General features: G+C 45.4%; 1 protein-coding gene across 2 annotated transcripts in view; it reads right to left on the bottom strand.

Annotated features, from left to right (window-relative positions):
• LOC144773449 (disks large homolog 2) overlaps positions 1-17,491 on the bottom strand; it is a 583,523-nt gene that overhangs the window by 27,160 nt on the left and 538,872 nt on the right. For both annotated transcript variants that reach the window (XM_078658480.1, XM_078658479.1), the window contains exon 9: positions 15,693-15,784. In XM_078658480.1, the coding sequence (XP_078514606.1) occupies positions 15,693-15,784 (92 nt within the window). The remainder of the gene's footprint in view (positions 1-15,692; positions 15,785-17,491) is intronic.

Here is a 17,491-nt window from a genome sequence, read left to right as displayed (position 1 = left end):
AGATAATTTATTAGAAGAAACAAACAAATTACAACACTCAGAAATATTAATTCTGAGGAAACTGGATTATCTTACCTCTAGTTTCAAATTTCATTAGGATAATAAAGGTTATTTTCTAAAATTTCACACAGAATGGTTTAGGCTTGATTTGCAATCGTTGAAATTAACTACTGATAAGAATGTGGGGGCGTGGCTGGCCGAGCAGCGTGATGGCCGCTTAGAAAGCGAGCTCCGCCGGCTGCACCGATAATCCTTGATAAAATCCTGCTGTTTCCACTTGTGGAGGCTCAATTTCGAGCTGTGAGGCATGTTGTTGACCCGAGCTGTGATCGCCCGAAATTTTGAAGTCCTGACTTGCTGGAAACCGCGTCTGGGGGCACCGACTACCTGCGCTGAGGCGAGGCGGGGACGTGACCCCATGGTGCTGGAGGTTCGCGCAAGCTAAAGAAGCAAATCGAGGCCGTGGTCGGCTGGGTCAAGCAGGCTGTGGTGAGGTGCTGTGGAGATCGGCCCGGAGCCCAAGGTTGCAGAGGTGGGGTAAGGTCGCTGCCTGGGACGCGTGTGACTCCGGCAAATAGGCACACTTTCGGACTGTTTAAGGGACTATTATCGCTAATTTGCGAGGATCGGTGCCGGGATCCGCCGCCATTTTAGATCGGGCCGGCCTGTGTCAGAGACATTGTGTGGATGGGTTGGCTGTGGTTTCTGGCGGTGCACCGCATATACTTGCATGTCACCAGTTTGATATTCTGCCACCGCTGAGACCCCGGGATGTGCTTCACCACCGTTACCTGGGCTGCTCACATGACTGTCGGGGAACATGTTAGCCGAACGCATGGCAATCAAGATGGCGACTAGACTATGATGCAGAATGTGAGGTCGGCCCTGACCATACAAATTGTACCGTGCCACCGTTGAGTGTGAAGCAGATGTGCCTCCCCGCCTCAGAGCTGCAATAACACCCATCACCGGTTGCTTTGCCGATTCGGATCTGCGCCCTGTTCCCTGATTACTCGGGTTGCTGTTGGCGCGCGCCCCGAGCCCTGAAACTCTATTTGTAACCTGTACTGGGGGACCTGCCCCTCCGGCTGATAGTATAGGGCATAGACACAAGTGTTTTTTTTTTTTACTGACTCAGCACCACCAAATATGCTCACAAGACTTACACACAGGCGTGCCCTAAGTGTCGTAGCCTAGTGGAGAGATGTGTATCTGCGCATTTCACACGCATTGATTGGGTTGGACCTGATCTACACCCCCCGGGCTGCCAGTTTATTCGGGCTGTAGGGGCGCGGGTCATTCCAGTGGAATTCCATTCCGGGCACAGCATCATGGGGAAGGGTGACCCCCGCCACCTGAAGCTCACATTTGACCAAAAGAAACAGGCTAAGCTGGCTGAGCAGGACCCACTGGCTGCAGGTGGCTTGTCACAAGAAGTCCCCCAGGAGCTGGACGTCACGGCCTTAATGCTCGAGGTGAGGTCAAGCCTCAAAAGCATAGACGCAAAACTGGATGCCATGACGGCCCAGCTAGATAATGTGCGTTCCCAGGTTGCCACGCACGAAACACGCCTTGATAGCCTAGAAAATAGACGTCCCGAGTGCTGCAAGTTCCGGCAGTATACCAAGTCACACATAACGCAATTGGAGGGGAGAATTGAAGCCCTGTGTGCCAAAGCAGATGATTTGGAGGCGCGCTCACGGAGGTGCAATGTTCGGGTCACCGGGATTCCGGAGACCACAGCAATGGAGAAAATGGAGGTCTTCATCACGGAACTACTTCATGACATTTTTTACCCTAATCTGTCTCCGGTGTTCACGGTGGAACGGGCACACAGAACTCTGGGGAAAAAGCCGCCTGTTGGAGCCGCGCCAAGGCCAATTCTAGTGAAACTACTAAATTATCAGGACAGGGACCAAATATTACGTCTGGCTAGGGAAAAAGGGAAAATAACACACAAGGTGAACAATATTTCTTTCTATCCTGACTTCATGCCATTAGCACAGGCGGCCCGCAAAGAGTTTTTGCCTGCCAAAAGATTGCTACTCCAGGCGGAAATCCCGTACTCACTTATGTACCCAGCTAAACTGAGAGTGGTGCACGAGGGCACGACGCACCATTTCCTAGATGCGGGCTCCGCACTGAAATTTGTGAAACATGTGTGTGGGTCTAGGTCCAAAAAGAAAGCTATGGCTGAGGTTGAGGCTGGAAGCCTACTAAGTGACAATGAGTGACATTGTTGATCCTGCTGTAGTTCTAATTTAAAGATGGGTCTGTGCGCTACTGTTCTGTGCCTTAAGCGTCATAGCATAATTGCTGTTTAAGCCTGCAAGGAGGGGAGTTCTTCTGTATATTTGTTGCTATGTATTGCTTCTCACTGTGATTGATAGTATGTGATATTTAAACGAGAATCGGCTCTGGGTGATGGGTCACTGCTTGATTTTACCCACGAGTGGACAGCTTAAACTAGTGCAGCCACCCTGTGCGAACAGGGGTGTATGCTCGAGACGCCGCGCCTCCGAGGGGTGTCTCCCACTATTCAAATGTTCTATTGTTCAAGCGCTGTTGGCGTTATGGGGGGGTTTCTGACACAACCTAATTGGGGGGTTGGTGTGGGTGGGGGGAGGCTTTGGGTGAGGGATTGTTTGGCAAACTGTCATATGTGCATGAATCTACTTGCTCGTTGTTGGAGTTGTAAATGGGGTTGTTTGGCAAGTCGTCAGTACTACATGTGGATACTGGTTCTTTTTGAAATGCGCTGCTCTAGTGTGGGTCAGCTGTTATACATTTGCACCATTTTATTAGACAGGTAATGGGTGTGACCAAAGTTCTTACATGGAATGTACGGGGCTTAAATGATGGCAGGATACCGAGATTGATGCACAGCTACCTACTCAGGCACAACATAGACATCTGTTTCTTACAAGAAACACACATTAATTCCACATGCTCGCCCAGGCTCAGACACTCAAGATGGGGATCCGTATATTCAGCTATCTTCTCTAATTATGCCAGGGGTGTTGCAATACTTGTACGTCGAGGCCTTGACTGGACAGAGCATACAGTGATAAGTGATAAGGAGGGCAGATACGTGGTGCTGCACGGCACCTTACTGGGCAAGAGTGTGATACTAGCAGCTGTATACGGGCCGAATGATGATGACCCGGAGTTCTTCAGGGAAATATGGGCGCCGATTGCGATTCTTGACTGCCCTACGGTTATTTGGGGTGGTGATTTCAACGTGGTCATAGATGATTCCTTGGATAGAAAGGGCATGTCCAGGCAGTTACATCCACGCGCCAGCCAGGCATTAAGGGACATAATTAGTGAGGGCTCACTGATTGATTTATGGAGGTCCCGTAACACAAGCACGAAAGTAGGAACATGTATTTCTGCACATCACGCTGCATGGTCGCAACTGGACTTTTGGCTGGTGTCCCAAGACGTGGCCACCTGGACTGCTGATGTCGGGATTCTGGCCCGATCCCTCTTGGACCACGCTCCCTGTCTCCTAGAGTTAGACATTCCTGGGGCCCCTACCAGGGCATTTACTTGGCGCCTCCCGCCACATGCGCTTCAAGATGCAGCATTCACTGAAGAAATACGTCGCGACATAACAGACTATTTTGCTAACAATGAAGGCTCAGTTACTATTGCTTCAGTGTTGTGGGACGCATTTAAAGTGGTCATAAGGGGGCAGGGTATAGCGCGTAGAGCAGGGGTTTTGAAGGCCATTAGAACCACCATAGCTGAGCTGGAGAAAGAGATTAAAACACTTGAGCACCTCTTTTGCACTGACCCCACACCAGATCTAGCCTCTCAGATAAAAGCTAAATTACTAGACTTCGCGGAGGAGGCCCAGCGCGAGCTAAAATTCCTGGGTAAGCAGGGTGAAGCTCGGAGATATGGCGAAGGGGACAGGCCCAGTCGAACCTTAGCTAGAATGATAAACACCACTGCACCACCCGCACATGTACATACCATCATAGATTCTGCAGGGATTGAGACAACGGGACACAGTGACATATTACAAGTGTTCCCTACATACTACTCTAACTTGTATACGTCCACACATGTTGCACCGCAAGATGATATTATGTCATTTTTAGAATCCATAGCGCTTGTCTGGTTTAACAATGCACATAGGAAATATATGGACCTACCCGTTACAGTACAAGACATCGTCAAAACCATTAAAGCCCTCCCGCCGAACAAAGCTCCGGGACCGGATGGTCTAACGGCGGCGTTCCACAAAACATATGCAGAGGAACTTGCCCCACGGCTGCATGCAGTATTTGCGGAGGCTCTGGAGGTGGGTATACTGCCTGAATCGATGAGGGAAGCCCTTATTATAGCTTTGCTGAAACCGGATAAAGACAGTCAGTGCCTAGATTCATACAGACCCCTGTCACTAATAAATGTGGACGTAAAAATGTATGCAAAAATAATTGAAGATCGTCTTCAGCCTCTGCTCCCAATGGTGGCCCTCCCCGACCAATCAGGTTTCATACCTGGCCGTGCAACCTCGCATAACCTGAGAACCGTATTCTCGGTGTTGCATTATTTGCATCCTGATACACAAGCTGTAGTGATATTTTTAGATGCCACAAAGGCATTCGACTCTCTTGATTGGCCCTATCTTTTTATTATACTGGAGCAAATGGGATTTAGCCCGTTGTTTATAAATCAAATTCGATTGCTGTATACTGCCCCTAAGGCCAGGGTGAGGATAAATGGCATGGTATCGGACCCGTTCACGATCTCCAGAGGTACAAGACAGGGATGTCCGTTATCCCCATTATTGTTCGCGATTGCCATGGAACCCTTGGCGGCCAGAATTAGACAACATCATACCGCAAGGGGTGTAAGCTTCAGTTCCCGTAGTTTGCTGATCTCGCTCTATGCGGACGATGTCCCTCTATACGTAATTAACCCAACTGAGAATCTAAATCCACTCTTGAGGGAATTTGTTAAGTTTGGAGGTCTGTCAGGTGTTTCTATAAATTGGTCTAAGTCGGTGATGTTTCCACTAACTGATAACACTGTTGAGGTACATTCTGACTACCCGTTACGCTGGGAAGCCGATGAGGTTAAATACCTCGGCATTTGGGTCAGCCGTAAGCTCCAAGACGTCTGGACTCTGAATTTTGGAAGGGCAGTGTCCTGGCTTGAAAGTAAAGTGGCCATATGGTCGAAACTTCCTCTATCCCTGGCTGGGAGAATTGCACTTGCGAAAATGATTGTACTGCCCAAATTCCTTTATTTATTTGCGAACATACCTATCCCACTGACACAATACTTCTTCACCTGTCTGCGCTCACATTTGTTGGCGCTGGTATGGGCTGGGAGTCAAGCTAGAATTTTGTGGGCATTGCTAACATTACCGCTGCGGCAGGGAGACATGGGCACTCCAAACATGCAGTTATACGCACTATGCACACAGGCCCAATATCTCCACTTCTGGGCCTATCCTGCACCTTGTCAGCCGCACGTAGCGGTAGAGCTAGACATGGTGGCTCCACTGTCCCTGAGTGTAGCCCTGTATCGCAAAACCCCCAGGCCAACGCAGGACATTGATTCGGCCAACATGCTGCGCTGGGTTTGGCAAGAGCTGCAACGGCGAGCTGCCCTACCCCTGTTGTACGCGCCTGAGATCCCCCTTAGACAAAACCCCATGCTCCCGTGCCTGGAAGAGGGCGGAGGAGATATCTCCCTCGCTGGATCCGCGCTACACACATTTGCGGATCTCTATCCAGATGGCATGTTCCTGGACCTGCGGACTGCGGAGGAGGATCAGACATTATCTTTTAGAGACAAGTTCACACACCACAAACTCAAGTCTGCATGCAAAGCAATGTGGGACAAATTCCCTGAGGAGCCGCCGCACCTACATGCACTACAAAACATATTAGGGAGAGCATCCCGGAAGAAACTAGTGTCACGCTTATATAATTCCATGCAAGAGCAATCCCCTATTGTGGTGCCTAAATCTTTGCAGTTGTGGAACGAGGACCTAGCGATGCCCCTGACTGACCAGCAGTGGTCATTCTGTTGTAGGCAACTGCTGGAACTTTCCCCAAACTACAAACTTAGACTCATACACTTTAAGTTCCTCCATAGATACTACCGCACCCCACTAGCGCTTCATCGTATGGGTATTAGAGAGGATGACAGATGCTGGAAATGTGGGGAAGTAGGTGCTTCTTTTCTGCATGTGGCTTGGAACTGCTCGGCTCTATTTGATTACTGGTCGGACGTTTTTGTTGCAATCAACCAAATTCTAAATAGAGCAGATGATCCTTCCCCGATCCTTGGACTCCTAGGGTGGGTGGCACACACTGAGCCCAAAAGTCGGAAATTGCATGCTCTACTGTTATTATATGCCAAAAGACAGGTGGCTATGAAATGGGGTCGCAGAATCCGACCTAAATTTGCAGATTGGCTGTCAGATATGACATATGGCCACACACAACTGGGTGTGTATTGGGATCTGATGCCTTTCTGCCTCGCGGCCGAGCGACATTTGGGAACCATTCTTAAAGTGGTCACGGAACAGAGCAGAGTCCCCCCCAGCTGAGCCTGGCAGTCTGGAAGAGTAATTCCCTAGTGTTGGGCTGGGTGAGACCATCAACTATGTCTGTGGGTCTGTATCGCTGTTGTTACACAAAGCTCATACTATATGATGAATCGCATCTAAGGTAATTACATTTTCCATTTAAGCCTAACGTTGATACCAGATGTTACGATCACCTGTATGGTGGGATATATATTATCTGTTCACCAAAAATGCACTGACTCTGTAAGATATGTCTATTTATCCTCATTTTTCTATAAGAATGCTGTGCAGTAAGAATTGTTATATGCCTGTACTCACGTTAGCCTAATTTGTTAGTTGTTTACAAAAAATCTTATCCTTCGGCAATGTACAGCAACAAAGATAATAACGCCTGGGTATATTGGACATAAGTATGTCATTGTGCCATGAAAGTGCTGTAATTTAATATGCTATCTTCAATAAAAACATTAAAATTTTTTTTTTTTCAAACTACTGATAAGAATGTGGAGGTGTGGCCAGGCCACTGACCGACATGGCCCCATGGCGCTGAAGCCCCGCCGGACTGCTTGCGCACATCTAAATTATACCTCGTTATTGAACTGCAGACTGTTGCGGAGATGCAGTGGATAGGACTCTAAAGCACAAGAGACCTATCTGTCTGAGATTGCTCCGGTGTATTTGGAGAAGTACATGCAGGACTTCCTAGCGGAACCCTTATTGAAAGAGGAAGTCATTAGTGCGATAGAGGCTTTAAATGGCACCACGGCTCCGGGCCTGGATGGCTTTATGGGCATTTTTTATAAGACCTATAAGGATTTGCTGGCCCCTAAGTTAATAGAAATGTACTCCGAATCGCTTGAGCAGAGTGTGTTGCCCCCTATACTTCTCCCCAAGCCTGGCAAAGATCCTTTAAGTTATGCTTCGTATTGGTCACTCTCCTTACTAAACCAAGACTACAAAATACTCGCAAAAATGAATGCGCTCCACCTCGCTCTATTGATGGACAAGATCATTGCTCCGGCGCAATCAGGATTTGTTCCTCAAAGGTCTACCTCTCTCAATCTCTGCACCCTGTTTACGGTTCTGCATAGAATAAACCCGGAGGTCCACGCAGCGGCCATTCTTTTAGACACGTAGAAGGCTTTCGACTCCTTGGAATGACCCTTTTTCATTTCCGTGATGCTCCGTTTGGGCATGCCCAAGGGATTTGTAGCCAACTCTGCGATGCTATACAGCAGTCCTATTTGCAAGATTGCGATTAAATGGTTCCTTATCCCACCCATTCCTGTTATTGCAAGGCACCAGACAGGGCTGTCGCCGCTTTTATTTATCCTGGCATTGGACCCGTTAATCCGCCACTTCCAAGAAAAGCATCTGCACAGGGGCCTACAGTTTAATACTGGACTATTGCTGGTTTCTTTATATGCGGATTATGTTATTCTTTATGTGCGTGAGCCCCGGGAGAACCTATACCTATTGATACGGGAAATCATACGTTTCGGACAATTCTCGGGCTTAGGTATAAGCTGGCTGAAATCAGTAATATTCCCACTAACATCTAGCATGGTACAATGGGAGTGTGAGTTCCTGCTTCATTGGTGCACGGACTCTACCAAATACCGAGGACAGCCATCTGGACACTGCCCAAATGCTTAGGCTTAATTATGGTCAAGCGGTTCAAACCTTGGAAGCGCCAGTTTCCATTGCGGGACAGGTTGCCCTGATCAAAATGATTGTGCTGCCAACATTTTTATACCTCTTTAACCCCTTTGCTGCATGGAAAATTCTGCCGCGGTGCAAGGGGGCTGGGCGACTTGGGCGTGGCGCTCGGATACCCAGGACGGCTCCCGACTGTCATGAGTCACAGTAGGCGTGTGCTCATGATGACCGGGAGCTGTCCGAACTCCGCCCACTGATTAATTCTCCTGCACAGGCAGGGAATTAACTGCTCGTGGGCGGAGCGGCAACGTTTGGACGGCTCCCGGCCGTCATGAGCATACACCTACTGTGACTCATGACGGCAGGGAGCCGTCCTGAACATGGAAGAGGTTAACAACATTCCGATCCCTTTACCGAACATTTTTTTTTAACACTGTGCTCGCATCTGATTGGACTGACATGGGGGTAAGTGAGCGAGGGTGAGGTGGCAGGTATTGACATTGCCCTACGATAGGGGTGGGTTCAGCATCCCAGATCTCAAGCTCTATTACTTGGTTGCCCAGTGCAGTTATGCATATGCTTGGTATCATTCTGACGCTAGAATTCTTTATCTAGGACCAGAGGCGGACTTGGTTCTACTGGACACCTTACGCGCTGTATTGCCCAAGGGACTAGACAGAGACCCCAAGTACATCCAAACTGTTACCACCACTAGATGGGCTTGGGATAAATTGCGATGCATGGCTGGCGCTCCCCTCCTATGCTACTCAGCACTGCCCATCCCCAATAATTTGCTGGATACCGATCATGGGGGAGAAACTGGTGCAGCCCGCACTAGCCAAATTCGACATTACCAAATTTGGGGACCTGTTCCTAGGAGGGCATGTCTTCCAGATGACGGAAGAGGAGCGTTTTCACTCCGCCACATTCATTGACAGATTTGTCATGTACCAGGTGCGCTCGGCTCTTAAGGCGACTTTACCCAGTTTCCCTCTTGAACCAGACTCGTTCACTCCCCTCACGATGACAATGGAGACTGACAACGGCACGCACTTAATTTCTAAATTATATCCCGAAAACTCGTCTGCAATCCCTGTCGCAGATGACAAAATCTGTAGGCCTGAGAGGAGGACCTGGGGCACCTCTTTCTCGATGACCAGTGGGTCAAATGCTGCTCCATGACAAAAACGATTTCCTTAAATAGCTACCACAAGCTCATTCATTTTAAGTTCCTACACAGGACATATGTGACTCCAGCGACAACCCACAGATTGGACCCGACCAGAACGCACACATGTTTAAAATGTGGGGCAGCGCAGGCAGACTTTGTTCACCTCACTTGGACATGCACCAAAATACGAGCCTAATGGGGAGAAGTGCATAAGGCGCTTGGGGACATGGTAGAATTAGATGTGGTGCCGACACCATACTGGGCTATGTGGCCAACTTTCCGAAACCAATCCGGAAATTTGTCGCCCTTAGCCTATTGTTGGCGAAAAGAGAGATTGCCTTACACTGGGGGTGTAAAGCTGCTCCTATATTTAAGAATTGGCTGAGCAGCCTAACATATTACAACACAAATAGCGACTTATATGCCACTATCTTGCCACGCTCCTTGGCCTAAAGACATATGGGGCCACAGAGAGGGCACTCCCATCTACACCACTTGAACAGAGCAGAGACCCAGGGGGGTTAATGCCATTGTTAGGCTGGATGGGACATCCTTTTTACCCCCCTAGACATTGAATTATAAAGCTATACTCAGGGGCCATGAGGGATACGCTGCACGACATTGTAGAGACTGGGAGAACGCTGAGTCGACTGCAAGAAGCCTTCTGGGACTGTGTTTGTTACTCCTTTGTGATGACTGTATGTGCCATTCTTTTTATGCTGACAAATTGTTCCAGTGAGCGCCATGGTTTTATTTTCTGATGCCGTATGATATAAAATGATAAATAAAAAAATAAAAAACTACTGATAAGAATGTCACAAGTACAATTTGAAATTACTACCTTACAGAAATAATTTGAAAGAGCAGTATCGTAAGCCAAGAGACATCACACTGAAAGTAGAATTCTAGAAATGCATGAGTTATCCAACTCTAAGGAAGTAAGAAACTTATGGAGGTTAGCGAACAACTTGGATGCTAAGATGGTTGGTGGTAACCCCTCTCTCAACAAGAATGGGCAACAGTCTCAATGACATTTTGTCCCTGCAATGTATGGACTCCCAGGACAAGGATTTCTACCGACAGAGGTATCTGAGGCTCTGCGAGTGAAGAGCATGCATTTACCCCACCTCTAATCAAGGTGGGGGAAATGCAAGTGGTGAGGAAGATTAACCACTACTTGAGGCGGTTCACCCAGTCTGCCAAATATTAATTAAACCACTATGTGTTGAATCAGCTGGAAATAGTATGCACTCACTGATATACACTGGAATTCTTATTATTTTCAGTGTAGATTGCAGCTCTTGCAAGAACATTATGTATAGGAGAAAATAACAGAATTTGTACTTGTTTGACCAACTTTGTAACAATGTTTTATGACTGTTTTTCATCACTGGACACATTTCCTAAAATGCTGTGACATGACATTTTAAGTTAAGACCTTCACTGTGCCTCGCAGTTAATACAAATGCATAAAAGGAAGAGTGAGGTTTCTATTTACTGACTTGTATTTTCATTTATTAACTATGCAATACAATTTTGAAAAGTAAGTGGAAATTAATTAATTTTAATCCTATTGTTACTTTTCTCTCTTGTGGCTAAATAGCATTTTCTTAATATCTTTTATCCAGGTAAACTCTATGGAAAATAATATCAAGTACTTTTACAAACAGGTTGATACGGCGTTCAGTATTTTCCATTTTCTGCTTTACTTGATATAACATCCATTCCACGACTAAGCAAATCAGGACCTATCAGTCATGTAGTACTGTGACAGTGGCTTAGGGGGCTTTCATTTTTGTGCGTGCTCTTTCTAAGTCACTCTTTAGCCAGCATCTAGCAATAACCATGGATCTTACTAAGTACAGAGCAAATTATATTGGGTTATTCCTTTTAGGTACTATTTCTGAAACTAAGCTTATCTCTGTGTGCCTTAAGATCACAGCAGGGATTTTCTTTATTCTTCTACTGATATGATTTATTAGATGTGATTAATTTAATTAGCTAAATCTCATTTAGGTTGACTTCATAAATATATCCCTTGGGAAGCAGTAATGCTTGGTGTTCCTTATAATATCACCTTGGCTACCATCACAAATATTCCTTATGAAATAAGTAATGCTGTACATTGTATGTAAATCTAATCTGCAATGATACATAAATATCTTCAGCAAGTAACTGAGTAATTCTCATATTGAGGGTGACCTCACAAATATTTTCCTAGAAACTAAATAAATGATTAATACTGTGTGTAAATTGTACTTTGGTTGACTTCAGTAGATTTTGCCAAAGCTTACATTTGCGTACCTAGACACTTGATTAACTCATTGCACACATTAGGTATTCCCCTAAGGCATTTTATTTTTCTACCAAGGGAGTTTCTAAGCACTAAATAATTTACCTTGAGGTTTCGTACTTTCAAACACTAAAGTGACAATTATGCACATTAAACCTGGTAATTCTCTATGTTCACTCAACTTATGTCTCAAGTCCTGTCTGTGAGGTAAATAATTGTACACATTGTGATTCCAGAAAAACTCTCTAAGCCCCTAAATGCCAATCTTCAATGAGCATTGTCTCCTTACGATTGCAAATTAAGTCTTGGACCTGATTAGATAACAGCCCGTATTGTTGCATTTGCATTGAGGGCTCACTTGGTTACAGGAAAAATTCCCTGGGCTAAGAGAACATCCTACTTTAGTTTGCATCATTAGAATTCGCAATATAATGGTATTGCAACTTGCAGGATGACCACACTTCCTCGTGCACTTGGAGTGACAATTCCCTGGCAAGCATATAGTTCAGATATTCTCTAGGAACCCTTGTGAAGGTATGCTCATTGAATCGATTCATCTCAGTCACTTGACTAGCATAAATGAACCAATCACCTTGTGAAGAAGGCTAAGGGCTTGCAACTCACTGAGTGACTAAAGACTTAGGGGCTGATTACGAGTCTGGCGATCCATGGACCGCCAGACTCATGGTGGCGGTGGTCCGACTGGTGAATTACGACTTTATGAGCCGTTCTGGCGGTAGACCGCCTGTTGCACCAGGGAAGTGGCGTTCCCTGGCAGTGGCGCATTTCAATATGCTGAGTGGGACTGCGCAGTCCTGCTTAGCATATTTCGAGTTTCTCCACCGCCAGCAGGTGGTGGGGAAACAAAGGGAGCTCTACAGAGCCCCCATGCCCCCCTCGCCATGGGGATACAATCAGGGGTGCAAAACATGTGCCCCCCCAGTTTACTTGCACCCCCAGTTATATAGAGAATATTTTTGCTGTTTCCATTGTGGTGTCCTTTTTCACAAGTTTAACTCTTCAACTTGTAATCAGGCGAGCGGCTTTGGCGGTGCAAAACCAGCGCAGCACTGCCAAATTCATAATCAGGCCCTTAGATATTGAACAACTAGTTTCTAGCTGCATGAACTTGCTTTCATGTTAAAGAACATTATAAAAAAAAGAAAAAATTATATATATACATATATATATATATATTCAAAACCCACAACACTCTCCAGACCTCCTCTTTGACGAAAAGAGAGTTACAGACCCTAGGCTGAATGGCAAGTTGTCTTATTATTTCTCTTTACTCCTCAAAATGACGCGTTTTGGGCATCGAGTGCCCTTGATCACATGCAGAGCGCAGTTCACCATAATATATATATCTATATGGCCAGTGATCAAGGATACTCTGTTATCCGAAACGCGTCTGACGAGGCTTCCAATAAATCAAGACCTGCCAAACAGGCAAACTGGTGTCCGTTTCCATTTCTCCATAGCATTGCCGGCTGGTGTGCAAGAGACGACTTGTGGAAAAAACATTTGGATCTAAATATATATATATATATATATATGTATACATATATCATATATTTTAGCTGGTGGTGGTCGCCAGTAGGTAATTGTAGGTAGAACCATGTTTCCATAGGAAAAGCTTTTTACTTGCCGATATCTTTGGTGCCAATTGACACATTTTTAAATAAATTTTCCCCAAAAAGTACCCCAGTGATTTTTTTTGTGCACAGAAAGTTTCGGGGCAATCTGCCAAGCGGGAGCTGAGAAGAAGATGGTGTCAAAAAACATGTTTTTCCCATTTTCCTACAACCCAAACCGCTAACGCAATTACACAAAATTTGGCAGAAAGCTCGTTGTTGGTCCAGAAAGATAACTTTTTGTGAATTGGTGTAAAAGTATTGAGTACTTTTAAAGGTATTAAAGGAAATTCAAATTTGTATATATAGGGACGCTAAGGGTCATGAACCCTCTCAATCTCATGCTGAGATCTGGCTGGCTACCAACACTTCAAGAAGTGTTGGCAGCAATCTAGGTTCTCAAAAACATTTGAAAAAAAGAAAAAAGGGCGGGTAGGAATACTCTGCTCCCCATCCCCCCAGCACTGGTCATGAGGTCTCTGGATCTGCAAGTCTGGCGAAAGTAAAAAAAACAAGCGCTTGCTTCCGCACTTGTTTACACTATAGCCCCAAGTGGGCAAGGTCCCTGGGGCATGCAGGCTCTTTTAATAAAAGGAGCGGGGCACACAGGGTCCCGCTTCTAGGGCTTAGTATTGCCCAAAGGACCACCACCTCTCTGGGGATTATTATTGTATTACGGGGACCAGGCGGCGTGTTTACAGAGTGCTGGAGCAAATTCCAGCCATCCCACTGTGTGGGGCTTACTGGTAGTAACAGGAGGGGTTCTTGGCCCCCAAGGATCCTCAGCATCCAAGGAGACTTTATCCACCAATCAGCAGTGCACCCGGAGGCGCATTTGCAGAGTGGTGGAGAAAGGGGGCGGGCCTTTGACCAGCTTTCAGCTAACCCACTGAATGAGACTTACTGGTGGCAACAGGAGGGGTTCTTGGCCCCCAACAATCCTCAGCATCCAAGGAGACTTCATCCGTCAACCAGCAGTGTGCCTTTGCAGAGTGGTGGAGAAAGGGGAAGGGCCTCCAACAAGGTCTCAGCAATCCCGCTGTGTGGGCCTTACTGGAGGTAACAGGTGAGGTTGTTGATCACCAAGGACCCTCGGCATCCAAGGGGACTTCATCCCCCAACCAGCAGTGCTCCAGGAGGCACGTTTGCAGAGTGGTGGAGAAAGAGGGCGGGCCTCCCACGAGCTCTCAGCAAACCCACTGTATGGGACTTACTAGAGTTAACAGGAGGGGTTCTTGGCCCCAAAGGACCCTCAGCATCCAAGGGGACTTCATCCCTCAAATAGAAGTGAGCCACGAGGCATGGTTGCAAGGTGCTAGACAAAGGGGGTGGGTCTCCGATGAAATCCCAGCAATCCTGCTGTGTTAGACATACCGGGTGTAACAGGAGGGGTTCTTGGCACTCAAGGACCCTCAGCATCCAAGGGGACTACAAATCTGTGGAATTCTTTTGGATAAAGGGGCAGGCGTTCTGTCATGGCCCAGTCACTAACAAAGCTACAGACACACCCGCACAGACACTTAGACTCCCACTCACACACTCAGGTACTCACACACCTACGGACAGACCCATTCAGATACTCATACACCCACTCACAGACCCACTCAGACACTCACACCCAATCACAGACCTACTCAGGCACTCTCACAGGCACTCAAAGACCCAATCAGACACTCCTGCACCCACTCAGGGAACCACTCAGACACTTTTACAGCCACTATATTACCCCTTCAGATACTCATGCACCTACCCACAGACCCACTCAGACATGTACACCCAGTCACAGACCCATTCAGACACGCATGCACCCACTTACAGAATCACTCACACTCTGATACCTACTCACTGACCTATTCAGAGACCCACACACCAACTCACAGACCCACTCTGCGACTCACACACCCATTGACACACTCACACACTCACCCACACACCCACTGAGACACGCATGCACTCACTCACAAACTCATTCTCAAAGGTTACAGGTTACAGTTAGGAAATAATATTTAAAAAACATAGAAATTCACATACAAAAAACAAAGGTTACAGGGACGTTATAGTTAGTAACTAACGTGAAAAAGCCCTAAGGAATTCACTGGAAAAACAAATACAGGGATGTTATAGTTAGGAAATAGAATTAAAAAATCCTTTGAAATTCACTGGAAAAAAACAAATGTTACAGGGACGTTATAGTTAGACTATTTCTCTCATACAAAAGCCATGAAACTCAGCAGTTATAGTTATCTGAGCAAACTATAACTCACACCTCTGCATTGCACTGCTTATGACCTAACATATATTACATCGCTCATTACATGGTGAGTGACATCACTGATGACATCTCAAATGACATACATGTTTTAAATGGACATAGATTACCTGTAAAGAACTCTCCAAACTCTTGTTCTAATTTGAGTGCTCGATCAAAAGTTTTCTTGGCTTGTTCCTCTGTCAGGCGTTTACTCATTTCCCTATAAAAACATGCAGTTAGCATTAGCATAGCACTTGGTGTTCCATAAAACAATATTTTCATCAAGGAAAAATACAATGTGCTGGTATATGAGTGGGGTGCATCTTCATAGTGATGTTACTGCTTGGAAAATTAATTTATATTTTGTATGTATTAACATTTTTATTGAAACATGTTTAAGCCTTCAAAACATTCTTCAAAGTGCAAAAAGTGTTGAATATGGAAAACGAAACACAGACATAAAATGCCATGTCAAAGGCATTTGCAAAAATACAACAAACTTATTGCGCAGAAACTAGCATACCATTTTATTCTTATTGACTTTGAATAAAAATATATTATATTTATTATAAAAAATGTCTGATGGGTCAGTTATAAGTATCTCACATTTGAATCCTTTGTGTTTTAAAATCGCTACCCCCGGAATTGAGGCATTAAAGTCAGTGCAAACTATAATATCGTATCCTAATTGTTTGAGCAAATGTTTATCTTTATAAGCTATATGGGTTTCAGTAATAACCACAATATGAGGATTATACATCTTAAGCTCCTCATGTACAAGACTCCGCTTTATTTTATTATTTAAACCTGACACGTTCCAAGTTAAACATTTTATTTGATACATCTCAAATTATGTATGTCCCTATCTACATGACCTCTATAGCAAATCAAATCAACCTTATAATTCCTCTTATTTTTGTAGTTTTTGTGTCCTTTGATGCGTTTTTTACCCCAAAGCATATCTTCCCCTTCCCCAACCCACACTGTACCCCAACCTCCCCCCACCCAATAGTAACCTGCAGGTCCCCCCTTAACTCGGCTGCCGCTATATAGGCAGCCAATAACCGGATTTAGCTGCCTATAGGATCCGGGCAATCAAAATAGTCAAAAGAAAAGCCGTGTTTATGGTCAACAGTAACTAATATGATCTATTCCCACCTAGACAAAAAGGTTAGACCGGTCTAAAAATACAATGAAATGTATAACAATAGTCCGGGCATACAAATAGTCAAAAAGAAAAAGCCAAGTTTATGGTCATCAGTAACTAATATGATCTATTCCCACCTATTCAAAAGGTTAGACCAGTTTAGAGAAACATTGAAATGTATAGCAGTAGGACAAAACAATAGGAAGAACATAGCATTAATCAATATCCAATTCATTTTTCCAGTCTCCAAGTAGCCATAGCAGATTCAACCTCGTTCTCTTCCAAGAAAAAGTAAGACCGACCATTTCTAAGTACTTTCAGTTTTGCTGGTTCTTGCAAAAAAGCTTGACATCCCAACTCCTTAATTGGATCAATAAATTGTTTCAATTTCCAGCGTCGTTCCAGAGAAAGTTTGCTTAAATCAGATCGGACAAAAAATATAACTGAGTCAATGGTAACTGGAGTATTTGGCCGTGCTTTTATTGATATGGCTTGGCGGAGCAAATAGTTACCCAAACAGATCAGAATTGGAAGAGGAAATTTACCACTTTTATTTCTTTGAGCTAAAGGTAGCCGATGGGCACGTTGAATCTGGGAGTCCCAATCCCAATCTGATAAGTCAGGAAAAGCCTTCTGAAACAGATGGACAATAAATGCCCTAGGGTCAGCTCCCTCGGCTCCCTCCGCAATACCAAAGACACGTAAGTTCTGTCTCCGTTGTCTATTTTCTAAATCTTCAAGTTTGGCTTGCATCTGAAGAAGTTGAGAAGAGTGTTTATT

This window comes from Lissotriton helveticus, chromosome 8, assembly GCF_964261635.1.
Source record: "Lissotriton helveticus chromosome 8, aLisHel1.1, whole genome shotgun sequence".
Classification (NCBI taxonomy): Eukaryota; Metazoa; Chordata; class Amphibia; order Caudata; family Salamandridae; genus Lissotriton; species Lissotriton helveticus.
Note: the sequence above shows the minus strand (reverse complement) of the source record. Positions and strands in the feature narration are given on the sequence as shown.